Source organism: Xyrauchen texanus, chromosome 30 (genome assembly GCF_025860055.1).
Source record: "Xyrauchen texanus isolate HMW12.3.18 chromosome 30, RBS_HiC_50CHRs, whole genome shotgun sequence".
NCBI lineage: Eukaryota > Metazoa > Chordata > Actinopteri > Cypriniformes > Catostomidae > Xyrauchen > Xyrauchen texanus.
In genome coordinates, this window is record NC_068305.1 from 24,021,847 (window position 1) to 24,046,620 (window position 24,774).

Sequence of the window (24,774 nt, forward strand, 5' to 3'; positions counted from 1 at the left end):
TACCGGTAAAGGTTGAATTGTCCTTGAAAGGCAACTTCTCCACGACTATTTCGTTCATTTATTCAGTTCAACGATCAAGTCAAATGTATTACATGTTGACCCTATTCAGTGTAGCGCCATATTTGCTTTTTGACGCGATTGAAAAGGAGTCTCTGGTGAGGGGTATGTTTTACTGTTGTTTTATTATTATTATTTTACAATTGGTGTTGATCGTTCAGCTGATAAAACATGAATAAAAATACACAAAACCCTCCGGAAAACACGCGCCTCGTTTTAAGGGTATAGTTCACCCAAAAATTATATGTCTCTCACCGATTTGCACACCCTCATGACATCCCAGATGTGTCTGACTTTCTTTCTTCAGCAGAACACAAACGAAGATTTTTAGAAGAATATTTCAGCTCTGCTGGTCCTCACAATGCAAGTGAATGCAGCATAAAAGTAATCCATATGAATACAGTGGTTTAATCCATGTCTTCAGAAGTATGATAGGTTTGTGAGAAACAGATCAATATTTAAGTCCTTTTTTAACTATAAATTATCATCCCTGCCCAGCAGGTGAACAAAATGCACAAATAATGTGAATAGCCAAAAACAAAAGAAGAAGAATGTGGAAGTGGACATTTATAGTTAAAAAGGACTTAAATATTGTTCTGGTTCTCACCCACACTTGTCATACTTATAGATTATGTTTATGCTGCCTTTATGTGCCTTTTTGAGCTTCAATATTTTTATACCCACATTCACTTGCATTATGAGGACAAACACAGCTATTTTTTAATTTTTCATTTTGGTGGAACTATCCCTTTAAAAAATGCGCTACTTAGGTCTATTGTTGAACTGTATGCCAACAATAATGCGTATGAGGCAACTATATTTTTGTCAGTTACTTTTTAAATAATCCACATTTTTAAATGGCTAGGATTGACAACTCCAGATTTGTTTCACAGAGATCCTGATGGAAGTTCATAAAATCAAAGAAGATCTTAACCGGAACTTCCGGATCTCGCTTTTTCAGGAAATGAGTCATATGACAGCAGTCCTGTGACACCGCTGTGTTTTGGTTTGAGAAACGTATTGCACTGAAATCCGCACAAAATGGATTGATCGAATGATCATAGTAAGTAACACTCTTCAAAATCAATATCATATGTTTAGTTATTATGATGGTAGACGTAGTATCTAATGTTAGTCAACAGCTTTGATCAAACAATGTTCAATGGTGTGTGTGTGATGTTTTGTGTAAGATCTCAATCACTTCCTCTTTGTGTTTTTGGAAATGTAATGCTGAAATGTAATTAGTTTAGGAATTGTAAAGTGTTGTATGTCAGAAGATCAAGGAAAATGTGATTCCTCATGTCATATCCCATTTAAAACATAAAGCATACATTCAAATGAAGGGGAATCTGCAAATAGCTTGTATCCATATCCCCAAACATGTCATTTCCACAATCACATCGAAAATTCCTGCAAAATACAAAGTCGAGGAAGTAACTTGTTTTGGAAAATTGTTTGTAAAAATTAAATAGAGATATTGTATAGATCAGATTTAGTTTCAGCTGAACTGTTTTAACTTTTGATTTACTGTAAATTACCACAAGCGATACATGGAAAATCACAACCATGCATGTAATTGATTTCTTGTTAATGCTTGCATTGGATGCATTCTTTCTCTTTGCTTTTACAGAGAAGAGCATGGAGAATGATGAATTTCCGCCAGCGGATGGGATGGATAGGTGTTGGACTGTACTTATTGGCTAGTGTTGCTGGGGTTTATTATATATTTGAGATAAGCCAAACATACAACCGGCTTGCACTGGCACATGTAGAAAAGGCAGCTGGAGCACAGACAAAATGGTCAGGAGATGCTTCATCCTTGTCCCCTTCTTCAGCCTCATGGACACTGACTCTGAAATCAAGACTTCTCCTCTTGCCCTTCTGGGTGTGGGCCACAATTTTCCTCGGTCCCTACCTCCAAGTCTTTCTCTTTCTGTATTCCTGCACAAGGGCAGACCCCAAGACTATAGGATACTGCATTCTGCCCATCTGCCTGGCTGTTATCTGCAACCGTCACCAAACTTTTGCCAAGGCCTCCAATCAGATCAGCAGGCTACAGCTGATTGACACCTAAATCCTTTAAGATGTGGGATTGAATCTTGGTACCATACACTTTGGTGTGTTAGGGGTTGGGGAATACAAAAGTGCATTTGTAAAAAAGATTATTGCATTGCCTGTACTTGTTCAAAACTTTACATAAGCATTTTTCTGTAGGAATTACACGAGAACGAGTATGTGCATTTAGAGGGTTACGTTTTCTTTTCTTTTGAAAATAATATGGTTAAAGCCATGTGAATTTCAACACCAGTTCTTTTTAAAATTGCACCTTTGAGTGCAAAATCAGTGTGCTTTTAATTAAAGTAGATTTATAACCGGATCCAGAAGTATTTTTCATGTTTCCTCAGTCTTATGGTACTTTAAAAAAGTATAATAAAATTTGCCTCAATTGAACTAAAATAAATAATACTCTAAAATGTACGTTTATAATTGAAGGGAAATTTGATAAGTGAAATCTCAATCAAGCCATGGTCCAAGATATCATCTGGATTAATTTTTTTTTGCACTGAAGGTGCAAGCTGAGAAAGTCTGTGTCTGACAGTAATGTTACTTTAAAATGCTGCCAGGATTGCATGCTTAACATTTCAGTATAAGGACAATGGATTGAAAGTGTCACTATAATGTTCCTGCCATTTTATTCAACTCCAGTGGTTAGTGTTCAGTGAGAGTAGCACTGACAGAACCAGCCGTAAAATGGTGCCACAAATGTGTGTGCCATTATTTGTCAAGTGTCAATCTTTCTGTTGGCTGTAAACATAGAAAACAAAACTCAAAGAGGGAACAATGACAAAAAGTTGTTATTACGGAACTTTTGTATAACCATTTTTCTTATCTGCAATGAATACCTTTTTATATCAGTATTTGTTTCTTAAAGTATGACACATGACAAGGGAGTATTTTCTTACATCTCTTCAATTTGGGATTGTTCAAATACTTGTTATCATGGGTGAAACAGTGGAAAGACAGTATAGACGATTCTAAACATCTCTGGGTGGGTTTTAAAAAACAGGTGCTACATGCTTATGTCTGTATGGAATATTTGTGCACTGAACTGCTTGTCTAAACGTAGAGCTATCACCATCATTTTACAGTCTTATCTTGCAAAAACAATGGAAATGTTATTTAGACCGGCAGGGTGTGGTAGGTTGTAATGAGTCTGTCACAAACAAAGTTTATCCAACAATAGGTCTCTAGAACTCATTCTTCAAAAGCTCTCAGACTGTCTCTTTTAATTTAGCTTTTGCCAAAGACCCAGGTGTTTAAATTTTCAATGTCATTGCTTGCATGGAGACAATGCTGTTGTTCATGTGTGGATGGGTTTGACTTTAAGCCTTTGTTAAATGTTCAAATGGTTCAAGGCAAATAGTTTTTGTCTAAAAGGGCTTGTCTGTTAATTTAGAATTGTAATGTTTAATCAGTATTTGTTAAGAACTTTCCATTGTAATCTTAATACACTGATTTGAAACAAGTCTGGATTTTGACAAAAATCAATCAATGTGCAGTGCATATTTATTTGAAACTGGTACATTGAGATTATATATATATATATACAATATGTGTGTGTGTGTGTGTGTGTGTGTGTGTATTGTCATACATATTATAGGACTGTTTGCATTCAAAGTTTATTGCACAATGGTTTATTACACCTGAAAAAAAAAAAAAAATCTGATAACTGCTTTCAATTTGTAACTTTATTCCAGGAAATATGAAACAATTTTCCTATCACACTGGTAATCTGCCACGTTTCAAAAAGAAACTCAAGTTACTTAAAATAAATCCATTACCAAATGCCAAAAAGAGTTAACATCACCTCCTTATGTAATAAAGACCAAAACAGTAGTATGGCAACTCTGAGGATCATGTCCGTAAGGTCTTTATTCGCTTTTTTGGAGGTTCTGTGTTTGACTTTGCGGCCGTTTCCTTTGTACTATCCTCTTCCTCACAATCCTCTTCCTCATCATCTATAACATGGGATTCAAAAAGAGAAAGATACAAATAATAGTTAAGTGGGGATGATCTTAATAGGAATGAGGAAGTGATAAATTATTTAAGGAATAGTTCACCCAAAAATCCCTTTTGGTCCATACAATGCAAGTGAATGGTGACCAGACGATTGAATCCCCAAAAACACATAAAGGAAGCATTATGACTCCAGTGGTTTAATGCATGTCTTCTGACGCAAAATGATAAGTATGAGTGAGAAACAGTAGAATATCCTACCTAAAGTCCTTTTTTACTATAAATGTCCACTTTTACATTCTTTTGTGTTTGGTGATGCAATCTTTTTTATTTGACCTCAGCAGCTTACCATCCACATCTCCTTTACAGTTTCCCGTCGAGCCCTTTTCCTGTTCGACAAGAGCCGTCAAAACCTCTGAGATATCCGCATTTATTTTCTTAATGCCAGTTATCATTGATTTCAAATTGTCATCTACTTTTACAACGAACTGGTTTGTCAGTCCATCCCTGTATTTCAGCTCCCCTTTCAGCTCGCACGTTGCCATGTTGAATGTAAACTCCAACCTTTGAACCCTGACCTTTCTTTTTTTTTTCGCGAAAATGCCCGTGTACATTTCTTATTTATTTCTGTTTATTCTGTATCAGTGGGATTGAATGTTTCAATACATCGTAGTTACAAAAATAATTAACTGTGTCCTTAAACAATTATTTTAAGAACGTCCAGCAAGTCTCCCGCCAAAACAGCTAGTCTTTGTATAAACCGGAAGCAGTATCGTTTTGTTGTGGTAACAGATTCTCCCAAGAAAATCGTTTCCGGTAATGTCAAATTACACGACAGGTTCCCGCATCTTTTATTTAGTTTTATCGCAGAGGACCAGCTACCGTCCCGGGGGTTTCTTCGACAGGCAAGTTGTTTCGTTTCACATCGCGTGACCGGAGTGCCCTGGAACAGGAACTAGAAATATTTTTGCGCTCGTTTCTTTACATGGATGGCGGTGTCGTTTCTAAACAGGCGGCAAATGATGGAGGGGAGGAGGAGGCCACTGTGTCTCTGGTGGATGTTTTGGAAGAGGATGAAGAACTGGAGAATGAAGCCTCTGCTGTCCTTGGACGGAGTGATTCAGAGAAATGCTCGTATCCTGAGGTGATGCATACCTGTGTTTAAACCTTGTTTTATTGTCTTAGATTTTAGCATTATTATAAATCATTAGATTATACATTGACATGATTTTTTTTTGTATGATTGCATCGTGACGTGATGTAAGTTCAAACACTTATATTAATGGGATATGTTATCCCTAACAGGGATATGTGAAGCGACAAGCTCTGTATGCCTGCAACACCTGTACACCTATGGGAGGAGAGCCAGCTGGAGTTTGTCTGGCATGTTCCTACAAGTGCCATGAAGGCCATGACCTTTTTGAGCTGTATACCAAGAGGTAAATGTAATTTTGCAATAAAATGTTCAACAAGCACATATGGATGTTGGTGTTCAGTTGTCCACACAGTTTTGTCAATATAGTGTATCTTAGAATGTGCCAACTTAGTACTGCAATGGTGGCATGCTTCATTTGTGCTTCTATATAGGATATAAGGTTGTAGTTTTGGTTAAGAAATTATATGAAAAGCGATAATGATTATCTAAACCTTTATTGGTATTGCAGGAATTTTTGATGTGATTGTGGAAATGACAAGTTTGGGGAAATGGAATGCAAGCTATTTGCAGTAAGTTGTTTTATCCCTTCTTTGATTTGAATCTATGCTTTTTGTTTTATAGGGGTCATGACATGAGGAATCACATTTTCCTTGATCTTTTAACATACTGTGTATATATTATACATGTATGAAATTCAATATGTAAATTATTGTAATCTCTTCCCTAAAAAAGGAAAGATTTAAATGTATATTTAGGGACAGGTCACCCAAAAATGAAAATTCTCTAATTAATTTACTCACTCTCATGCCAATCCAAAAGAGTATGACCATTTTTTTGCTGAACACAAAGTTTTTTGGAAGAGTATTTCAGCTCCTAAAAGGCAGCATAAAAGTAATCCATGTCCTCATAAGTGATATGATAGGTGTGGGTGAGAAACAGATCAGTATTTAAGTGCTTTTGTACTATAAATGTTCACTATCACTTCCACATTCTTCTTTTTCAAATTTATTTCCATATTTTTCACTTACTAGTGAAGGCAGGAAGCTTTTTTAGCACTAATGCAACAAACTGAAGAGCAAAGTGTAATTATTACAAATGCTTGTTGCTGCATAAACAAAGTAAATTAGTCTATTTTCATCATTATTATTCATTAACTGTACAAAAAATGCATACAAATTAAACTGCACAGTCAAAATCTTCAAGTAAAATGAAATTACTATTATCAATTTGCTTCCACGATGATTCATAAATCGATGCCCCCAGTCAGGGCTCAAAGAAAAGTTCATGTGTGCTTAACTCGTAATGATTATTCCGACATGACATGAGTGCTCCATTATAGTAAAAAGAGGACTTAAATACTGATCGGTTTCTTACCCACACCTATCATATCACTTCTGAAGACATGGATTTAACCACTGGAGTCATATGGATTACTTATATGCTGCCTTTATATGCTTTTTGGAGTTTCTAAGTTTTGGCTACCATTCACTTGCATTGAATGGGCATACAGAGACAAGATATTCTTCTAAAGTCATTTTTGGCTGAACTATTCCTTTACAATTTTTATCAAATACACAAAATTTAGCATTTAACCTAGGCATCCTTAACTGAACATTTATGAATTGGGAATGATTATTAAGTCTTGTTTGTATCAGTGCCACCAATAACAAAAGCAAATCCATGCAAAGGAGGAAGGTGGAAAATGATGAAAAGGTTAAAAATGAGAACCCAAAGAGCCCCTTTGATGAGAAGGTATTTCTGTCTGTTGTATGCATGTCTGTTTTCTTATGTGAGTGAATGATGGCTGAAACATGACATGTTTTTATTTTGTACTCAAAATTCCGGTTCAATAAATACATTTGCTGACAATAAAACTTAAATCTTCTTTTAAACAATTGTTAAATGTAAACAAACAAGTGTTTTGAGATACTTTATGCATTAAAATATGAAGCAGTTTTTTTTATTTTTTTGTTTTATTGTTCTGCCTTTGTTTTACCACAAGGTGGCGTAGCATTTATTTTTTTTTGTCTATTTAAATTCAGGTTCAGGTCAACAGGACATCCGCCTGTAAACGGAAACACCAGGATGAAACTGAAGGTTTCACAGAGGAGGGCTCATGCTCAGGTTGCAGGCTGAGAGAGATGAAGGCCTCCGTGAGGAGCCGGACTCTGCAGGGTGCTGTGTTCTGGCCCTCTGCCTGGCGTACCAAACTCTGCACCTGCACAGACTGCAAGGTGCAGCTCAAACACAGAGAATTACGGAATAGTTCTGTCATGAAAATTCTGTAATTTATTCATCTTTGTGTCCTTCCAAACCTTAATGACTTTCCTTTGCTTACTTAGATCCTCTATGCAGACGCTGGAGTATCTTTCCTCATGGATGAGATTGACACGGTCCTGGCATATGAGATCAAGGGCAAGTCCACAGAGCAGGTTGAGCAAGCAGGTGGAGGAGATGGTCACGACCCCTTAATTTCAGCCCTAAACACCCTGAATCGTGTTCAGCATCTGGAGATCATCCACAGTTAGTAGGGTTTTGTGGTACTAGAATCAGGCACATATCAGATTTAAAATGTCAAGTAAACTGTGATTGGAGCCAAACATTTTATTTTTATCCAGAGTATAAATGACATGAAGACAGAACTGAAGGACTACCTGCAAAGATTTGCTGCAGAAGGCAAGGTAGGCTCATGACGCTTCTCTCAGTGCTTTATACATGTGTCCCACCTTTTTGGCACATTATTAATTGCAAATGAAAATCATAAATCTCCTTTGCTAAGGTGGTGACACCGCAGGACATTCGTCAGTTTTTTGAACAGCAGCAAAGCTGTAAGAGAAGAGCCAATGAGGGCCGGTACTACTGCAGCTAAACCATCCCTGCCACTTCAAGCATAACAGCTCCATCCAAACCTTCATGTTGTTGTTTTTCCCCTTTAGGCCCCCCACTGGAACATTTTATAAAAATAAATATGAAATTTAAATTCAGGCCCTCCCTTTGTATGATTTTGACCTTGTGTGATATCAGGTTTTGTGATCCCAAAGATGTAGCTGTAATTCTTTTCTCACAATCCTGCCATATCAAACAGGGTTCGAGTTTGAAATTAGGTTCAGCTTGACTTGCCTTTATTTGCTCAGTGTCCAGATTCATTATGGGAGGAAAAGCGCCTCTATAATGCCATGTGAATAGGAATTGCAGTCATTCCTCAGGATTTTTAAAATGGTGCCACTATTATAATCATTATGGAAGGCTATTAATGAAGTTATGGTCTCATGATTGTAGTGTGTTAATTCTGTTACATTTCTGGTAAGATGGCAGATATCAATACTCAGGATGTCAGGGTCAATAGCGCCACAGCCTACAGTTTATTTAACCTAAATCTATGGAAGCAGATTCCCTCACCTACTATATCTCAAGATATTTGCATGGGTTAAAGATAACAAAAAGTCAGGTTGTTAAGTTCACATACAATTGTGATAAAGTTGCCTTTTTATTTTACCTTGTTTTAACCTGTTGTTTGTAGACTTTTCCTTTTTATATCCTACCTTTGAGAAATAAACATGGTAATACATGTGGCCCTTTGAGTTTTTAAAGAATAATTAATTATAATGGTCTCCTTATGCACATTAGAAAATGTTATTCAGATAAACAAGTCAGTAATGATTTTGGAATCATTTCAATTATAAATTACAAGCTTTGTCAATGACTCATCAAGCTTTGCACACTGTTTGGATTTGTTTTGGACCTGTATGTTAATACAGGATTGAATGATTCTGTGCAATGTTGGGATTGTCTACTAATTAATTTGCTAAACTTTTATCAAGGCCATTAGAGTTAAAGGGATGGTTCCTACCAAAATAAAAATTCTGTCATTTACTCTTGTGAATTAATTTCTTCTTGTGGACACAATAGATTTGGCAGAATATGTAATGAGAAAAAGATGCAATGGAATGATGCAATTTTCCCAACAATAGCGAAGGTGCTGCTCTTGAAATTCGGTAATAAAAAAACAAAAACAAGAAATGTGCATTATAACTCAAAGCTATTTATTTTCAAGACAGTCACCTAATTGCAGAGTAAAGTTCATAACTACACCGCCCAAAGTAAAGAATATAAAAATAGACACTTTCCACAACTCCACAAAAAAATGCTTTTTTTGTGTCTATGTATGTGTGTGTGTATATATATGCACACACACATACACACACAAATGTCTCATAGATATAGCATGTTTTATATATATTTATAAAAAACTTTACATTTTACATACAACAAAACACCATATTTTCTGAGGCCTGTGATCAAAGGTACCAAAAATCTTGAAAAATATTTTTTTGAGGGAAAAAACAAACAAAATAAACATTATGCACACTAAGCGTTGGCTACAGTATTACAAAGAGATGTTCAACAGAGGTTTGTAGAAACGGCTTGCATAAGACAAAAGGGGTGTGGAGGAAGCCCAGCCTCAGGCAGGGAAGGCACTAAATCATCTCATTTAGAGAGATAGTATGAGAGAGAACCTGGAGATCTGCAAACACAACTTCCCTTGCCCTTGCACATTCAAGCACAAACCTTTGTTCAATTCAGCCTTGCGGCACTTTGGAGATAACGCAACGCCATGCAAAATTAATACTAAAAGGATTAGGAATGAACATGTAAATAAAATGACTCAGCTGTGAATCTAGCTAGAAATTTCAGTCAAAAATCAATAGGGCCAACAGAGGGCACTATTCAACAAATGTTACAAACATTACCATCAAAAAGTGTAACTAAAACATTTAGTGCAATGGGTACCTTCATCTGTACTAGCATTTATTCCTTGATTTAAGATGTCAAGTATGGTGGCCAAATGTATTCCCTCCAAAACAAAAAAATTTGTAATGAAAATGTTACATCAAAGAATGTGCCAGTTAAATGAGTTCTTTTAAATGTAGTTTGACAAGACAGACTAAACAACAATTAAAGCTCCTCATTTGGGAGAAGTCAAATGCATTTCAAACTCATGCTCTAACCCTAACAGTCTCTCAGGCACACAACCCACAGCTCTGACCAAGCCCAGATGACCACAAATAGCATTTGTAAAAGAAATGTATTAATTATGAGGTCAGTGTGCATCTCGAATACAAAATAATACCTTCAGCCATGTGCAATGACTTCTGCAGCACTCAGAACCCAAAGTAATATACCCCTCAAATGACTCAAAGGTCTATGTGAACATTTGACTGGTGTTAAATGATAACATGAAATAAAATGACATTTTAGCAGTTAAATGTGGCCTGAGTAGAGCAGAGGTGGAAGCAATCTAGGAGTTTTCCTAACCTCACTTTAAGATTAAGGCATGCCTGGGTCTATATGGGACTAGATCGTAGCCTTCGCTGGGATCGGCATTGACGTCAATATATAATGTTCTCCACTGGCAGGAAAACCTCTGAGTAGCAGCAGTAGGCCTAAATATCCATCTGTCGATTTTGGGTCAAGGCTACGCTGCAAGTGCGATTCACTAGAATGACATGACAGACTTTGAAACCTCCTCTCATCTGCCTCGAAGGGAAGTGCTACTGCCAATTCTGTGATGCTTAGGAGTTACAGGTAATATAATAGTCTAGAAAATCAAAACTACTACTCTGTAAGAACAGAAAATCCAGTTTTTAAAAACAAAAGGAAAGAAACCATGAGAAATATCATGCTGAGAGGTCTACTTTCAAAACATAGGTGACCCAGTTCAAAATAGCATCAGAATACAAAGATGGACCAACAGAAGATGTGGCTGCTCAGAATGACAGCCACATAATACTGGGTTACAAACCTGAAACACTGAGAATTTAAACAACTGCACAAAGAGCTTTTGACAAGTGTTGCAGTTTCTTACACATCAAAAGGAGAACATGCAAGATGCTGGTAAAACATCCAGAATGTCAGGCAGACTGAGTTATTACCATCATGCTGACACAAAGCTGGCAGGATCTGCAAGGTCAAAAGATTTTCATGACTAAGACATGCTCTGGCGCCTTTCAAAGAAATAAATCCAGGATCAAATTTCTATTTATTCAGAAAGAAAGTGGTTAATAAATGGATTCACAGAATGTGAATGAGGTCAGGTTAGGTAAGGTCAATAAGGCTGCAGTGCATGCATTGCTTACGGAACTGTCCCTGATGAAAATATGCAGCTGAAACTCAACACATTATTTTGTGTAGAACCTAATGGAACAGTTAAATCATTTGCATCACAGACTGGAAATCCCCAGCCAGCAGAAAAGCATGCCTGACATAAAGAGAACTGCAGAATTACGTCCTTGACATTCAGAAGATTGAAGCAGTCTTCTCCCCGAAAGCCTCCTACCAACTGTGGTCAATTTCAGATGACTTTAACTCTCTGAGGAGATTGCTTGTGCCCCAGACAGGGTCTACACTGCATCTAATTTTGGATCTGACCCTCTTAAGCTTAGAAGGATTATAAACTACAGCTCTCCCCCTCAGGGTTCAAGACATAGGCTGATATATAAATATACACCAACAGCTATTTCTGATAAATAACCAAAAGGTAGATTTATTTAAGGGAGTACAATTGCTGCCATTATTAATATCAGCATCAATTATAGATTTACTTCCAACAAATGATTGTGTAAAATGGCACAGATGAATAATTTGTGTGGGCTACAGAAAGCTTGGAACACCTTACTCTAAAAAGCTTCAATCTTTGTTTGAACATCTTCCCCATGCTGTCACGTTGACTCAATTGAATAAAACAAAAAGATGAAAGGAGGAGGGAGAGGTTCTTCATAGAAATATATGTGAAAAGTGAAGAAAATGTGATTTCCAGCTGTTGGTTCTGGTCCTCATTGATAAATGTTCAAGGTGAAGCCCAAGAAGTTTGAATATTTTGAAAAGAATATAAAGAAGGGAAAAAGAAAATCGGGACTTTAAAAGTACATGTAGAGAGAAGCTGGTCAGAGGTAGAGACTGTGCAGAAAGAGTGTCTCTCTCTCTCTCTGGCAAAGAGACCTTATTTGATTTAAGATGGAGGACTGGATTTCCCAAGGTAAGGTCATAAGGCCATAACTGCAGATACGGCAATTTAACTCCATAATCAACGCAGCTGAAAAACTGGAGAGGCAAGTCTTAAGGCCATTTCTGTTGGTCGAAGTGCCTTGGGGGATAAAGAAAATAAATTGATGATGTTCCTCCTACCGAAGAGCCTGTGCAACTATCAAGAAATCTAACCACAATGGTTTCAATTCAACTTACCAAGAGGCAAAAAACCTGGCTGATGTTAGATGGATTTACCAAGCAACAACAAAAAAATCCTACAACTTAAAGATCCTTTCTAACCCATATTTGGTCTAACTGTGTGTTTTTGTCACTTCAGGCATTCTCAAAGGTCAAAACCCCAACCTGATCCAACCAACTAAAACTTCAGTCTTTTTACCAGAGTATAAAATGTCTAAGCACTCATAACTGACCAAGAAAAAAATATGACATTCCCAGTATTTCTCAGAATTTTTGTGCTTTCAACCAACACAAGATATCTTGTGCCCCAATGAAAGAAGCACTCTTAAGTGAAGAACATGGGATGGATATGGCAAAAGATTGTTTGGATTTTCAATAGGTTCTACCTGGTCTAATCCAACAAAAGAATCTTAGGTAATCACAAAATTGTGAGAATACAGTACCATCACATATAAGGATATTGTTGATTAGCTTAAGCCTGCATATTTGCTGTGCCAGCATGATCATCTGAGAAGGAATCTTATTGTACAAGGAGAAGAGATTAAAATTCATGTTAAAATGACAAGGCCACGCTATTGCACAGTTCAAGGATACAGGTCTATCTGATGTAAAAAAAAAAAAAAAAAGCTTAAAGTAAGGAAGTTCATCTATGGGTAGGGCGTGCAGCAGTGCATGATATTGTGTAAAATATTGTTTAACATATTGTAAAAAAATACGAAATCTCTAAATTGTTGTCCGTAACACTTCAGATATTTCTCTTCTTTTTTTGCAAGGCCAGTTCTTGACATCATAATTGTTGGACATCTACTTACAGAACTCAGTGACTCTCACTGAAAAGCTAATGAATTCCTGCCCATGGACTTCTGCTGTCCAACCATACCAGAGGACGGAGGATACAGGCCTGAGGCTGGTTTGACTGAGCTCCATTTACAACTGACAATGGACCCACATTTAGTTTAAAAAGACTGAACCATCACTCAGGAGTGCCACCAATTGCAGCCTTTAAAAGACAACCTTAATTCAAAAGAGTCGGCCAAATTGTTGTTAATTTAAATGTGCACAGGAATTACTCTACATATCCAGGTTGTGAAATATGGTATAACAAAGCCAAAGCATCACCTTAAATGGTGCATCTGTGCCATTGTTATGCCTGACAAGTTGTCTCATAGGAGACAGGGATTTCATTTGTTTCCCTTTTATGTTCCATCTCGGTTCTTAAAATGCACAAGCTAATGTAAAAGCCAGAGAATGCTGTGGATTATACAAGCTATTACTGCCACTCTGCCCTCAAAAGAAGAGGCATCCATTTATAAAGGACTAGACAATGTAATGAGTTTGCTACTTATTGCCTTCTTATATTTTTCAATTTAAAGGAAAGATAAATCTGTGAATCACAATAAATATATAATTCCCCAGTCATCCTAGTCCGCTTTTTCAGTGGAAGGCAAATATATATATATACTGTGATATGTGTACACTGATATTCAGCTCTGGAATACCCAGAGAGAAAAATCTGTTTTGAGTCATCAAAAGCAAAACATAAGGACCAGAGAACCAGCAAAGTTATCTTGGGCGTTCAGTGGCAAGAGGTTGTCAAATTCAGGGCAGTTTAAAGAGGTATTTTATGTGAAGCCTCAGATTATTTAGCATTTTCCCCTCTTCAGGGTGCACACAATCAAACCAATCTCTCATCTCACCTTGTCCTACAGGGTTTTAAACCTATCTGGAGCAGTTTTTGTGATGTCTGCCTTTAGGCTTATTAAAGGAAGCCACCCACATATAGCTTATGGGCGCTCATCCCTGCAAGATACTGTCACCCCTCCAAAGAATACAAAGTGCAGGACTGCTGGTGCCTCACCTGTTAGCTTACACTTAACATTTATATCAGTCATCAGTTTCACTGCCCCCTCTTTTTAATTAGGGGTCAGAGAGCAGACTTTCTGTATGGGTATTCAGGTTTGTTAGGTGACCTGCGGTCTCGGGCACCCAACCCTCCCTCTTCCCCAGTACCTACATTCCCCCCTAACCCCAGACCCATTCCCTCTGGAGCTGGCCGCCGACCTGTGGTCCGCTCTTCATACTGTTCTGTTGAGGGGCCAAGCCCACAGGTGAGGTCTGTCTCGTTTAAGGCCCGTGACCTCTGTGCAGCTATCGAGACACCACCTTGTGAGACAATTGCCAAGTCCAGTCTCTGAGGAGGCTGTTCCAGCACATCCAATCGGAGGGATGCATCTGAAGCCTCAGAGTAGGCTAGTGGGAGTGGCCCACCGCCTGCCTGACGGCTGTGGATATAGAGGTCCGGTCCGCTGTAGGGAGGCACATGGCGGCCCGGGAACTCATAGAGGTCAGGGAAGTCGGGCTGCAGGCCCTCGGGCTTGGGCTCGGCTGCGTGTCGCTTGCGGGAGGAGTGAGGGTGACGGGTGGAGTAGCTGTGAGACATGGGGGGTGCTGTTGAAAGATGAGGGTGTGGTCCGTGACTCTCCACCTCCATGGAGACCTCCGGAAGGCGTTGATCCTTCAGGCTCATTGCCGACACTCCCATTGCGATGTCTGGCATGAACTCATTGATGACAGGTTCCATATTCTGCTGGGATAATAAAGATAATACAGCTGTTATTGCGGTCTCACTGTGCAGTTAATACCCAAACCCTACAACAGGAATATTAAGTACTCCTTACTGAGGACTGTAGCGTGATGACGTAGTGGATTTAAATCAACAAATTAGTGGATTTACATGATGTAATAGATGTTATTAATGTTTATATGTGTGACATGTTTTATTCATTGTATTATTAATATTATGAGTAAAGCAGACTATTTAATGTGTTATTCTGTGCAATTAATTATATAAAAATAATGTTTAAGGAAAATTAAAATGTGAGTAACAGTCTACTTCGGACTTGACAAACTCAATTGCAAAATGAATGGCTTTGACTGATGACCAGCTATAGAATTATGATCAATGAAAAATAGAAATGAAATATTTGGAATATTAAAAGCCACCTTTTTTATCATCTAATCGATTCAACAATGTCTTTGAAATTAATATATAAATTATATTTATAATTATTTGATTATACTTTGAATCATCTTTATTTGGGGACATTGTTTCGCAAATATTGATATGTAATTAATTTGATTACAAATTATCAGTGCTAATTCTGAGTAAATAAAGCGTTAAAGTGAGATAATGGTTATCTTTCCTTGCACAATTTATACTGTGATGTGTATAGAATATAGCATTGCTGTCAATGTATATAACAGAATTTAAAAGAATTTGAGGGCTGCATTAAGAATGTTTTATGAATTTCCTATTTTTTAATTCATCTGATGTTGTTTTGAGAAGATCTAAAGCGCCCAACAGTGTGTGTGTGAGTGTGTACACACACACACACACACACACACAAATACAAATACACACACTTACTTGAAGTCAGAAGTTTACATACACCTTAGACAAATACATTTAAATGCAGTATTTCACAATTCCTGCCATTTAATCACATTCCCTATCTTTGGTCAGTTAGGATCACTACTTTATTTTAAGAATTTGAAATGTCAGAATAATAGTAAAGAGAATGCTTTATTTCAGCTTTTATGTCTTTCATCACATTCCCAGTGGGTCAGAAGTTTACATACACTTTGTTAGTATTTGGTAGGATTGCCTTTAAATTGTGTAACTTGGGTCAAACGCTTTAGGATGCCTTCCACAAGCTTCTCACAATAACTTGCTGGAATTTTGGCCCATTTCTCCAGACGGAACTGGTGAAATGGAGTCATGTTTGTAGGCCTCCTTGCTCACACATGCTTTTTAAGTTCTGCCCACAAATTTTCTATCGGAATGAGGTCAGGGCTTTGTGATGTCCACTCCAATATCTTGACTTTGTTGTCATTAAGCCATTTTGCCACAACTTTGGAGGTATGCTTGGGGTCATTGTCCATTTTGAAGCTTTCCTGGGACTCCAGGAGTAAGCTTTAACTTCCTGGCTGACGTCTTGAGATGTTGCTTCAATATATCCACTTAATTTTAATTCCTCATGATTCCATCTATTATGTGAAGTGCACCAGTTGCTCCTGGAGCAAATCAACCCCACAACATGATGCTGCCACCCCCACGCTTCATGGTTGGGAAGGTTTTCTTCGGCATGCAAGCCTCACCCTTTTTCCTCCAAATATAACAATGGCCAAACAGTTCAAATTTTGTTTCATTAGGCCAGAGGATATTTCTCCAAAAAGTAAGATCTTTGTCCCCATGTGCACTTGCATACTGTAGTCTGGCTTTTTTATGGTGGCTTTGGAGCAGTGGCTTCTTCCTTGCTGAGCAGCCTTTCAGGTTATATCCATATAGGGCTCATTTTAGTGTGGATATAGATACTTGTCTACCTGTTTCCTCCAGCATCTTCACAAAGTCCTTTGCTATTGTTCTGGGATTGATTTACACTTTTCACACCAAACTACGTTCAGCTTTAGGAAACAGAAAGTGTCTCCTTCCTGAGCGATATGATGGCTGTGTGGTCCCATGGTGTTTATACTTAAGTACTATTGTTTGTACAGATGAACATGGTACCTTCAGGCATCTGGAAATTGCTCCCAATGATGATACAGACTTGTGGAGGTCCACAATTAGTTTTTATAAGGTCTTGGCTGATTTCTTTTGATTTTACCATGATGTCAAGCAAAGAGGCACTGAGTTTGAAGGTTGGCCTTAAAATACATCCATGAGTACAACTCCAATTCAGTACACCTCCTGTCAGAATCTAATTGTCTAAAGGCTTGACATAATTTTCTGGAATTTTCCAAGCTGCTTAAAGGCACAGTTAACTTAGTGTACATACATTTCTGACCCACTGGAATTGTGATATAGTCAATAAAAAGTGAAATAATCTGCCTGTAAACAATTGCTGGGAAAAATTACTTGTGTCATGCTCAAAGTAGATGTCCTAAACAATTTGCCAAAATTATAGTTTACTAATATTAAATCTGTGGAGTGGTTAAAAAATTTGTTTTAATGACTTCAACCTAAGTGTATGTAAACTTCTGACTTCAACTGTATATATACACACACACCGATCAGCCACAACATTAAAAACATATTAAACCTAATATTGTGTAGGTCCACCTCATGCCGCCAAAACAGTGCCAACCCGCATCTCAGAATAGCATTCTGAGAGGATATTCTTCTCACCACAGTTATACAGAGCAGTCATCGGAGTTACAGTAGACTTTGTCAATTCAAACCAGTCTGGCCATTCTCTGTTGACCTCTCTCATCATCAAAGCATTTCTGTCTGAGTAAATTCTAGAGACTGTTGTGTGAGAAAATCCCAGGAGATCAGCAGTTACAAAAATACTAAAATCAGCCCGTCTGGAACCAACCATCATCCATGTGATTATTTAATCAGCCAATCAGGTGGCAGCAGTGCAGTGCATAAAACCATGCAGATACGGGTCAGGTGCTTCAGCTTATGTTCACATCAACCATCAGAATAAGGGAAAAATGTGGTCTCAGTGAAATGTGGCATGATTGTTGGTGCCAGACGGGCTGGTTTTAGTATTTCTGTAACTGCTAATCTCCTGGGATTTTCACACACAACAGTCTCTAGAACTTACTCCGAATGATGCCAAAAACAAAAAAACATCCAGTGAGGGGCAGTTCTGCAGACAGAAATGCCTCATTGTTGAGAAAGGTCAACAGAGAATGGCCAGAATGGTTTGAAATGACAAAGTCTACGGTAACTCAGATAACCACTCTGTACAATTGTATTGAGAAGAAGAACAGCATCTCTGAATGCTATTCTGAGATGCGGGTTGGTGCCATTTTGGTGGCACGAGGGGGACCTACACAATATTAGGCAGGTGGTTTTAATATTGTGGCTGATTGGTGTATGGGTATACACACACACACACACACACACACACACACACACACACACACACACACACACACACACACACACACACACACACACACACAGAGTATATCAATTAAAATTGGGTGCATTCCTTTACTTGGTTTTAAAAATAATAATAAAATGAATACTACTCTTCAAGTTGTTTGTCTTTTATGAAGTGCTTTGCAAAATGTGGTGTTCAGGGACTGCAAATATCTATAACTATTCTCTAATTATTTAAATAATTTTATGTCTTTTAGAGACATTGTTTGATAGATCTGTAAAAGCAGTCATAAGTGGTGAATAATAACAATTCATGTATGAATCGAACATATTATCTTTCTCTGTGCTATACTTTAAGATGCTTTACTCTAAAATATGTGGATTATGAACAATTCATATATTTCTATGAAAAACTAAGTAGAAGTAAAAACAGTACATCACATTTCGTCCTCGTTTCAACCCCAAAATTTTTTTTCAGTGTGTCAAGGAAATTCATTACATCATCACGCTATACTCTGCATCAAAGCAATGGCTCTCTCGCTCATGGAAGACCGCTTTCCAGCAGACTATAGCTCCAACCCCATTCAAAAACAAATGCCTGTAATTTTCAAGTAACTGATTGCTGGATTAGGGCTGGAGCTCAATTTTGCAGCACGGAGGCCCTTCAGAAACAAAGATAAATAGCCCTGTCCTACACAAATGTACATATTTTGGTATGATTTGGTATAAATCACCATTTGCTTTTCAGGATGAAGATTCCTCCCCCCCTGTGCATTAGTGCAGTTTGGGGGCAGGGGCTTGGCTCCTGGTGGGTAGACTGGGCCGCCCATTTTGGATGAGGGCTGCCTGAGGAGAAGTGCATGATTGCAGGGGTAGGAGAAAGATCTGGAAGGAGGTTGGCTGGGGACCCGAGGTCTCCAGCCTGCTTTAAACTGCTGCTGGTTTTGGCCCGGGGTGGTTGGTGGATGGTAGGGTGGAGGTGGTGGGGGTAGAGGAGGGTGGAAGCCCACCAGTGCCTCCAGGTCAGTGAACATGCTCTCCACAGCTGGTGTACTGTTGACTCGACTGCGACCTGACTGGCGCAGGGCCAGGATGGGACTCTCATCTCCGAAACGCTCCTCAGGAAAGAATTTGTGCGGATTCTGAAACAGAACACAGTTATTTTTTGGCTAAACTTGCTTCACAAATTAGATTTAATAGGCTGTCTGGTATGTTTTGACTTCTTGTAAGCTCTCCAGTTTAGGCTTACTGGTTACTTAATGATGAGAATACAAAGAATATCAAAAGCAGTTTAAAGGGATAATTCACCCAAAAATTAAAATTCTCTAATAATTTGCTCACCCTCATACCATCCCAGAAGTATATGACTTTTTTTCCTGCTGAACACAAACAGAGATTTTTAGAAGAATATTTCAGCTCTGTAGGTCCGTACAATTCAAGTGAATGGTCTCCTAATTCTGAGGCTCCAAAATGCACAAAGGCAAAAACAGATCAATATTCAAGCGCTTTTTTATATAAAAAAATATTCTCCATGCCCAGTAGGTGGCGATATGGACAAAGAATGTGAATTGCCAAAAACAAAAGAATGAAGAATGTGAAAATTAAAGTGTAGATTGATAGTAAAAAAATTGCCTAAATATTAATCTATTTCTCACCCACACTTATCTCATGATGGATGATTTAACAATTGGAGTAATATAGATTACTTTTATGCTACCTTTATGAGCTTCAAAATGTTGGTACCCATTCACTTGCATTGTATGGACCTACAGAGCTGAAATATTCTTCTAAAAATCTTAATTTGTGTTCAGCAGAAGAAAGTCATACAAATCTGGTATGGAATGAGGGTGAGCAAATGATGAGATAATTTACATTTTTGGGTGAACTATTCCTTCAAGAACTCAGTGCACACCTAAACCAAGAGCACAGTGACTAAGCAAACTAAATGATAGTTCACCCAAAAAAAGTAAATTCTGTCATTTACCTTCCAAACTCATATGACTTTCTTCAGTGCAACACCAAAAGAAATGCTATGCTATGACAGTTGCCCTCAGTCACCATTCAATTTCCCATGCAATTAAATGGAATGGTGACCCAAACTAACATTCTGCCAAGCAGCTCCACACAAAAAAGAAAGCAATACAGGCACAGGAATGGAACAAACATGAGGACGAGTAAATGACAGAAATGATGACAAGAAATTCCATTTGTGGGTAAACTACTGTTTAAAATGCCAGACTTTCTAAAAGTGAACTCTTTTTTTTTATTTTTATAAATGGCTACATCAAAAGCAATTTTAGAGTGCCAACAACCATAAAAAAACCTATATACATTAGAGGCCAGGTAAAACTGAAATCGAGATTAGAATGAAATTCATAATAGCCATAGCAACTCTTGTCAGCATCCAAGCAAACAGGATGTGCTGGGTTACCTGTAGGAGTTCTGCTGCCCCATCAGGTAGGCCAAACTCTCTAAGCACACGAATCTGCAGCTCGTAGCTGACTGTGGCACCCTCACCACAGTTCAGAGCATATGCTCGCTGCACCTGGTCTGTGTGACGCAGCTCCTGCAGCCTACGAATCATTTCCTTCACTACAGCCAATCTGGGCACTGAAAGACAGAGCGAGAAAAGGGAAACAGATGACTTATGTTAGAAGCAACATGTAAATTCTTATAAATGCATTAATTATTACATATCTGTGTTAACATTAATCCAAGGGTGAGTGTATGCCAACAAATACTGAAATATATATATTTTTTAAATCGCATGAATGTTGTTTTGTGTAACACCCACGGGCATCATGCAAAGCTTGCCAACATGCAAGGCCAATGTTCCCACACACCTTTTATATACAAGAAAAAAAACCACAACACTGAACTGCTTCTTTCAAAAGAGCAGCAAAATTCTAGTTAAATTGAGAAAACATCTAAAGAACTAAAGATGTGGATGAGTTAATCTATGGGATCCACAACCACATAAACTAGTCTATTTAGGACACAATCTTTGGTAAATATGTTTCTAAAATAAATGACTTGATAATGCATCAGACTCACAATCACTTTAATCAGGTGCCAACAAGAGTTTTATTCACAGATATAAATTCCACAGAGTGAGGGGCTTGGAATTGTAGATTGGCTAATACAATGCATCATAACAAGATATGAATGAACACTTAACCCACCTGGTATCTCATTAGCAACCACAGATGGCGGAGCTGTCTGGCTACCAGCCATTTGCTGGTGGTTGATCATGTGACAGCACTGGGGGACGGCATTGTTGACCATGTAAAGCGTGTCTGGTACGTTGGACATGCGTACCATGCGCAACCTCACTAGATCAGTCTGCTCAACCATCATCTCCTCCAGAACCGCCTAAAAAACACAATCACACACGTTGGTAAGCCTATCCTTATAAGGGCTCTCCATAGACAATGATTTTGTACTGTACGAACAATAGATTCTATCCCCTAACACTACCCCTAAACCTCACAAAAAACTTTCACAATTTTTACATTTACATACAAAAAAACAAACAGTTTAGTACGTTTAAGTGATTTTAATTATGGGGACAATAGAAATATCCTCGTAAACCAAATTTATAGCATAATAACCTTGTAATTACCAGTTTGTAACCTAAAAAAACGTCCTCGTAAAACACTTAAACCTGCTCGCCCACACGCGCACACAGTGTTTAGTTTAATTTAGTATAATTAATACCTGCTCTTTGGTCATTTTGTGATATGGGTACCTTTTCCATTTTGAAAAGTGCTTTTTAAAGTATATACACAAATTATTATTTTTTTTAAAAGGTATATTTCGGGTTCAATACAAGTTAAGCTTAATCAACATCATTTGAGGCATAATATTGATTGAGCGAATGGGGGCCAATCTGTAAACTTTAAAATACTCACTTTTTCAACAGTATAGCCACAAGACATAAACAATATGCATGCAAACATGATTTCAGTGTGGCAAAATAGCTTACTAACCTTATCTGTGTAAAGTTACAGGCAATTTTGCAACTTTGTTGCCATGACGATGTCAACAATCCTAAAACCTTAAAATGACTGTCAAAATGACCATTTAAACAATTTTAGAGCTCAAATAATACACAAGTTTTAACTGAAGAAAATATGTAAGGGATTTTATATAAGTATAAGCAAAAATTGGCCCCATTCACATCCATTGTAAGTGCCTCACTGCAACCTTGATTTGTACTTTTTATAAAGAAAAAGAGGGAAGAATTCTTTTGACGTTGGAGCAAATAAACAAAAAATATATTTGGCTTCCATTCACCGCTGTCAAAATGTACCCTGCAACAGTTCACTTCCACATTCTAAAACCCGGAAGAGTGCAAAGGGCCCATAACACATCAATTACATGTAGTTTATAAGTATTACCCAGAAATTACCACTAAACACTGTAAAAAAGTGTGACTGCATATTATTTTAATACAGGATAGTTATTCTGCTAACAGGGTTGATGTATTTGTGTTTGGAATCATGCCTACAATAATGCATAAGGTTGGTGTCATCTATTCATCGTTAAAGTCATTATTAATGCATATGTTAATGAGAGGACACAAGTACAACCTGTTTTTTAGAGTGACCCTTACAGCCCTTCACTGACAATATTTTAGTTGCGAATGATATCATTTTTAAGAGAAACATGCACCTCCAACACTTCCGTGTGTGAGGTGAGGCAGTGTAACCTACCTTGGCCTCCTCTACATACGGAGAAAAGAGCCGTGGGCGGACATAAATGCCAGCACTCTTCTGCCTGAGCCAGGCGTTGGCTTTGCCTCCCTCTGCAGTGGGCAGCATATCAGAGGGAGGGGTGCTGATCAGACCTCTCTTCATCTGTTATAGGCAGAACAAAATATCTTTATCATGACTTGGACAGAGTGGTCAAAAAGAATGCCAGAAAGACAACATAATTCGTCGCGTCAGCACACTGGAGTATTTTTTTTTTAGACTCTAGCACGTTACATCCTGTACAGTGCTGAAAATCTGAGTATGTTTACATTCAAGGATTAACTTTTCATTTGAAGAAAGAAGATACATTTTAAACAGTAGTGACATGCTACACATTTGGCTTGTGCCAGCATATCATGACATGCATAAATGCATCTTGCACACTAAGGTATGATTTTGGGTTCCATTCACTATTCGTGTTCCATTCATATTCATGAGAGGAAGAGAGTACACAAGCATTTACATAGAATTTACATCTGTCACTGCTTGATTAATTCAGAGTCTAAACATCAAAGATTGACCTCTTGGCAAAAATGTTAACATGGAGGAAACTCTCATTTTGGTTATTTTGCGTCAACCTTCTCTGTAAAATACAGAACTTAACCCTAAGTTTAAAGAACTTTAAGCACTTCTGAAACTTAAAATTAAGAACATGCTTAAACTTAAATTAATAGAAGCTGTATGTAGCATCAAAGAGGTTTTGCATGATTAAAATCTAGTGTGACGGCCCTGTAAAGCTCCAATTTAAACAGCATGAACTGAACGCAGCAGCAAACACACTCACAGTGTCAGAGAGGACCTCGCTGTTGGTGGGTAATATGTGCTCAGTTCGGACGAAAGGCAGCAGTGGAGAGAGAATCTCTTTCAGCTCTTCCAGGTCCAGATCCCTTCTTTTCACGCCACGTTTATTCACACTATGTGCAGTGCCACTCAGCAGGTTGGGCTCTGGGAAACACACATATACACAGTGTCACACATATAGGCACAGAGATGGAAAAATACAGGCAGATTCACACACAAGTTCTCATTAGAATAGTTCTTGGAGGAAAGGAAGCCCAACTTTCTAAACCTACAATATAGATTAGAAAAAGATGGGTGGGAGGGAGTGTGCTCCCAGAGGATAAGCAGTATCAATATGCAGCTCTGCTGACTTCTGCTGTGCCCTTGAGTGAGGAATTTAAGATCTGATGCTCTAGGGATGCTGCACTGCAACAGACCCTGTTTAAAAGGAAGAATATACTCAAAAATGTAAATTCTGATAAACACCAAATTTTAAAGGGATAGTCCACCCAAAAATGAAAATTCTGTCATCAGTTACTCACCCTCATGACATCACAGATGTTTATGACTTTCTTCTGCAGAACACAAAGAAACATTTATAGAAGAATATTTCAGCTCTGTTGGTCCTCACAAAAGTCAATGGTGACCAGAACTTTGAAGCTCCAAAAGGGACATTGTTGGGTGCTTTTAAGCTTTAAATTGAGTCACTTTCAACTGATATTGTATGGAAATCAGTAATTACAAATTTTTTAAAATATATTATTTTGTTTTCAATAGAAGAAAGTAAGGCATATGGGTTTAGAATGATGTGAGGGTGAGCAAACAATGACAATTTATTTTTGGAACTATTCATTTAAGATCTAAACCTCAGATGACAAATTAGGATGGTACAC

The 24,774-nt window shown here is 37.9% G+C and overlaps 4 protein-coding genes across 5 annotated transcripts in view; 2 read left to right on the forward strand and 2 right to left on the reverse strand.

Moving 5' to 3' along the window:
• Nucleotides 1–38: 38 nt before the first annotated feature.
• Nucleotides 39–3,668, forward strand: tmem251 (transmembrane protein 251). The gene is made up of 3 exons (XM_052098264.1): nt 39–162; nt 951–1,120; nt 1,688–3,668. Exons 2-3 carry the CDS (start codon nt 1,112–1,114, stop codon nt 2,129–2,131), a joined length of 453 nt encoding a protein of 150 aa, XP_051954224.1. The 5' UTR covers nt 39–162; nt 951–1,111; the 3' UTR covers nt 2,132–3,668.
• Nucleotides 3,669–3,798: 130 nt separating this feature from the next.
• si:dkeyp-55f12.3 (uncharacterized protein LOC568418 homolog) lies at nt 3,799–4,792 on the reverse strand. Its single transcript, XM_052098265.1, has 2 exons — nt 4,424–4,792; nt 3,799–4,076 (listed from the first exon to the last, which is right to left on the reverse strand). Exons 1-2 carry the CDS (start codon nt 4,686–4,688, stop codon nt 3,973–3,975), a joined length of 369 nt encoding a protein of 122 aa, XP_051954225.1. The 5' UTR covers nt 4,689–4,792; the 3' UTR covers nt 3,799–3,972.
• A 90-nt stretch (nt 4,793–4,882) lies between these two features.
• Nucleotides 4,883–9,250, forward strand: ubr7 (ubiquitin protein ligase E3 component n-recognin 7). Of its 2 annotated transcripts, XM_052098262.1 has the most exons (8): nt 5,072–5,218; nt 5,380–5,513; nt 5,739–5,799; nt 6,886–6,982; nt 7,273–7,464; nt 7,573–7,753; nt 7,849–7,911; nt 8,010–9,250. In XM_052098262.1, exons 2-7 carry the CDS (start codon nt 5,405–5,407, stop codon nt 7,857–7,859), a joined length of 651 nt encoding a protein of 216 aa, XP_051954222.1. In that variant the 5' UTR covers nt 5,072–5,218; nt 5,380–5,404; the 3' UTR covers nt 7,860–7,911; nt 8,010–9,250. The 2 variants fall into 2 exon arrangements, with proteins under 2 accessions (XP_051954221.1, XP_051954222.1); XM_052098261.1 differs by lacking the exon at nt 5,739–5,799 and having other exon boundaries at nt 4,883–5,218.
• Nucleotides 9,251–9,349: 99 nt separating this feature from the next.
• The window catches only part of btbd7 (BTB (POZ) domain containing 7), an 88,837-nt gene continuing 73,412 nt past the window's right edge, over nt 9,350–24,774 (reverse strand). Inside the window, exons 6-11 of the mRNA XM_052098257.1 lie at nt 23,886–24,046; nt 23,063–23,206; nt 21,530–21,719; nt 20,779–20,957; nt 19,082–19,489; nt 9,350–15,041 (exon numbers count right to left, since the gene is read on the reverse strand). Of these exons, the coding sequence (XP_051954217.1) occupies nt 14,379–15,041; nt 19,082–19,489; nt 20,779–20,957; nt 21,530–21,719; nt 23,063–23,206; nt 23,886–24,046 (1,745 nt within the window). The 3' untranslated portion in view covers nt 9,350–14,378. The remainder of the gene's footprint in view (nt 15,042–19,081; nt 19,490–20,778; nt 20,958–21,529; nt 21,720–23,062; nt 23,207–23,885; nt 24,047–24,774) is intronic.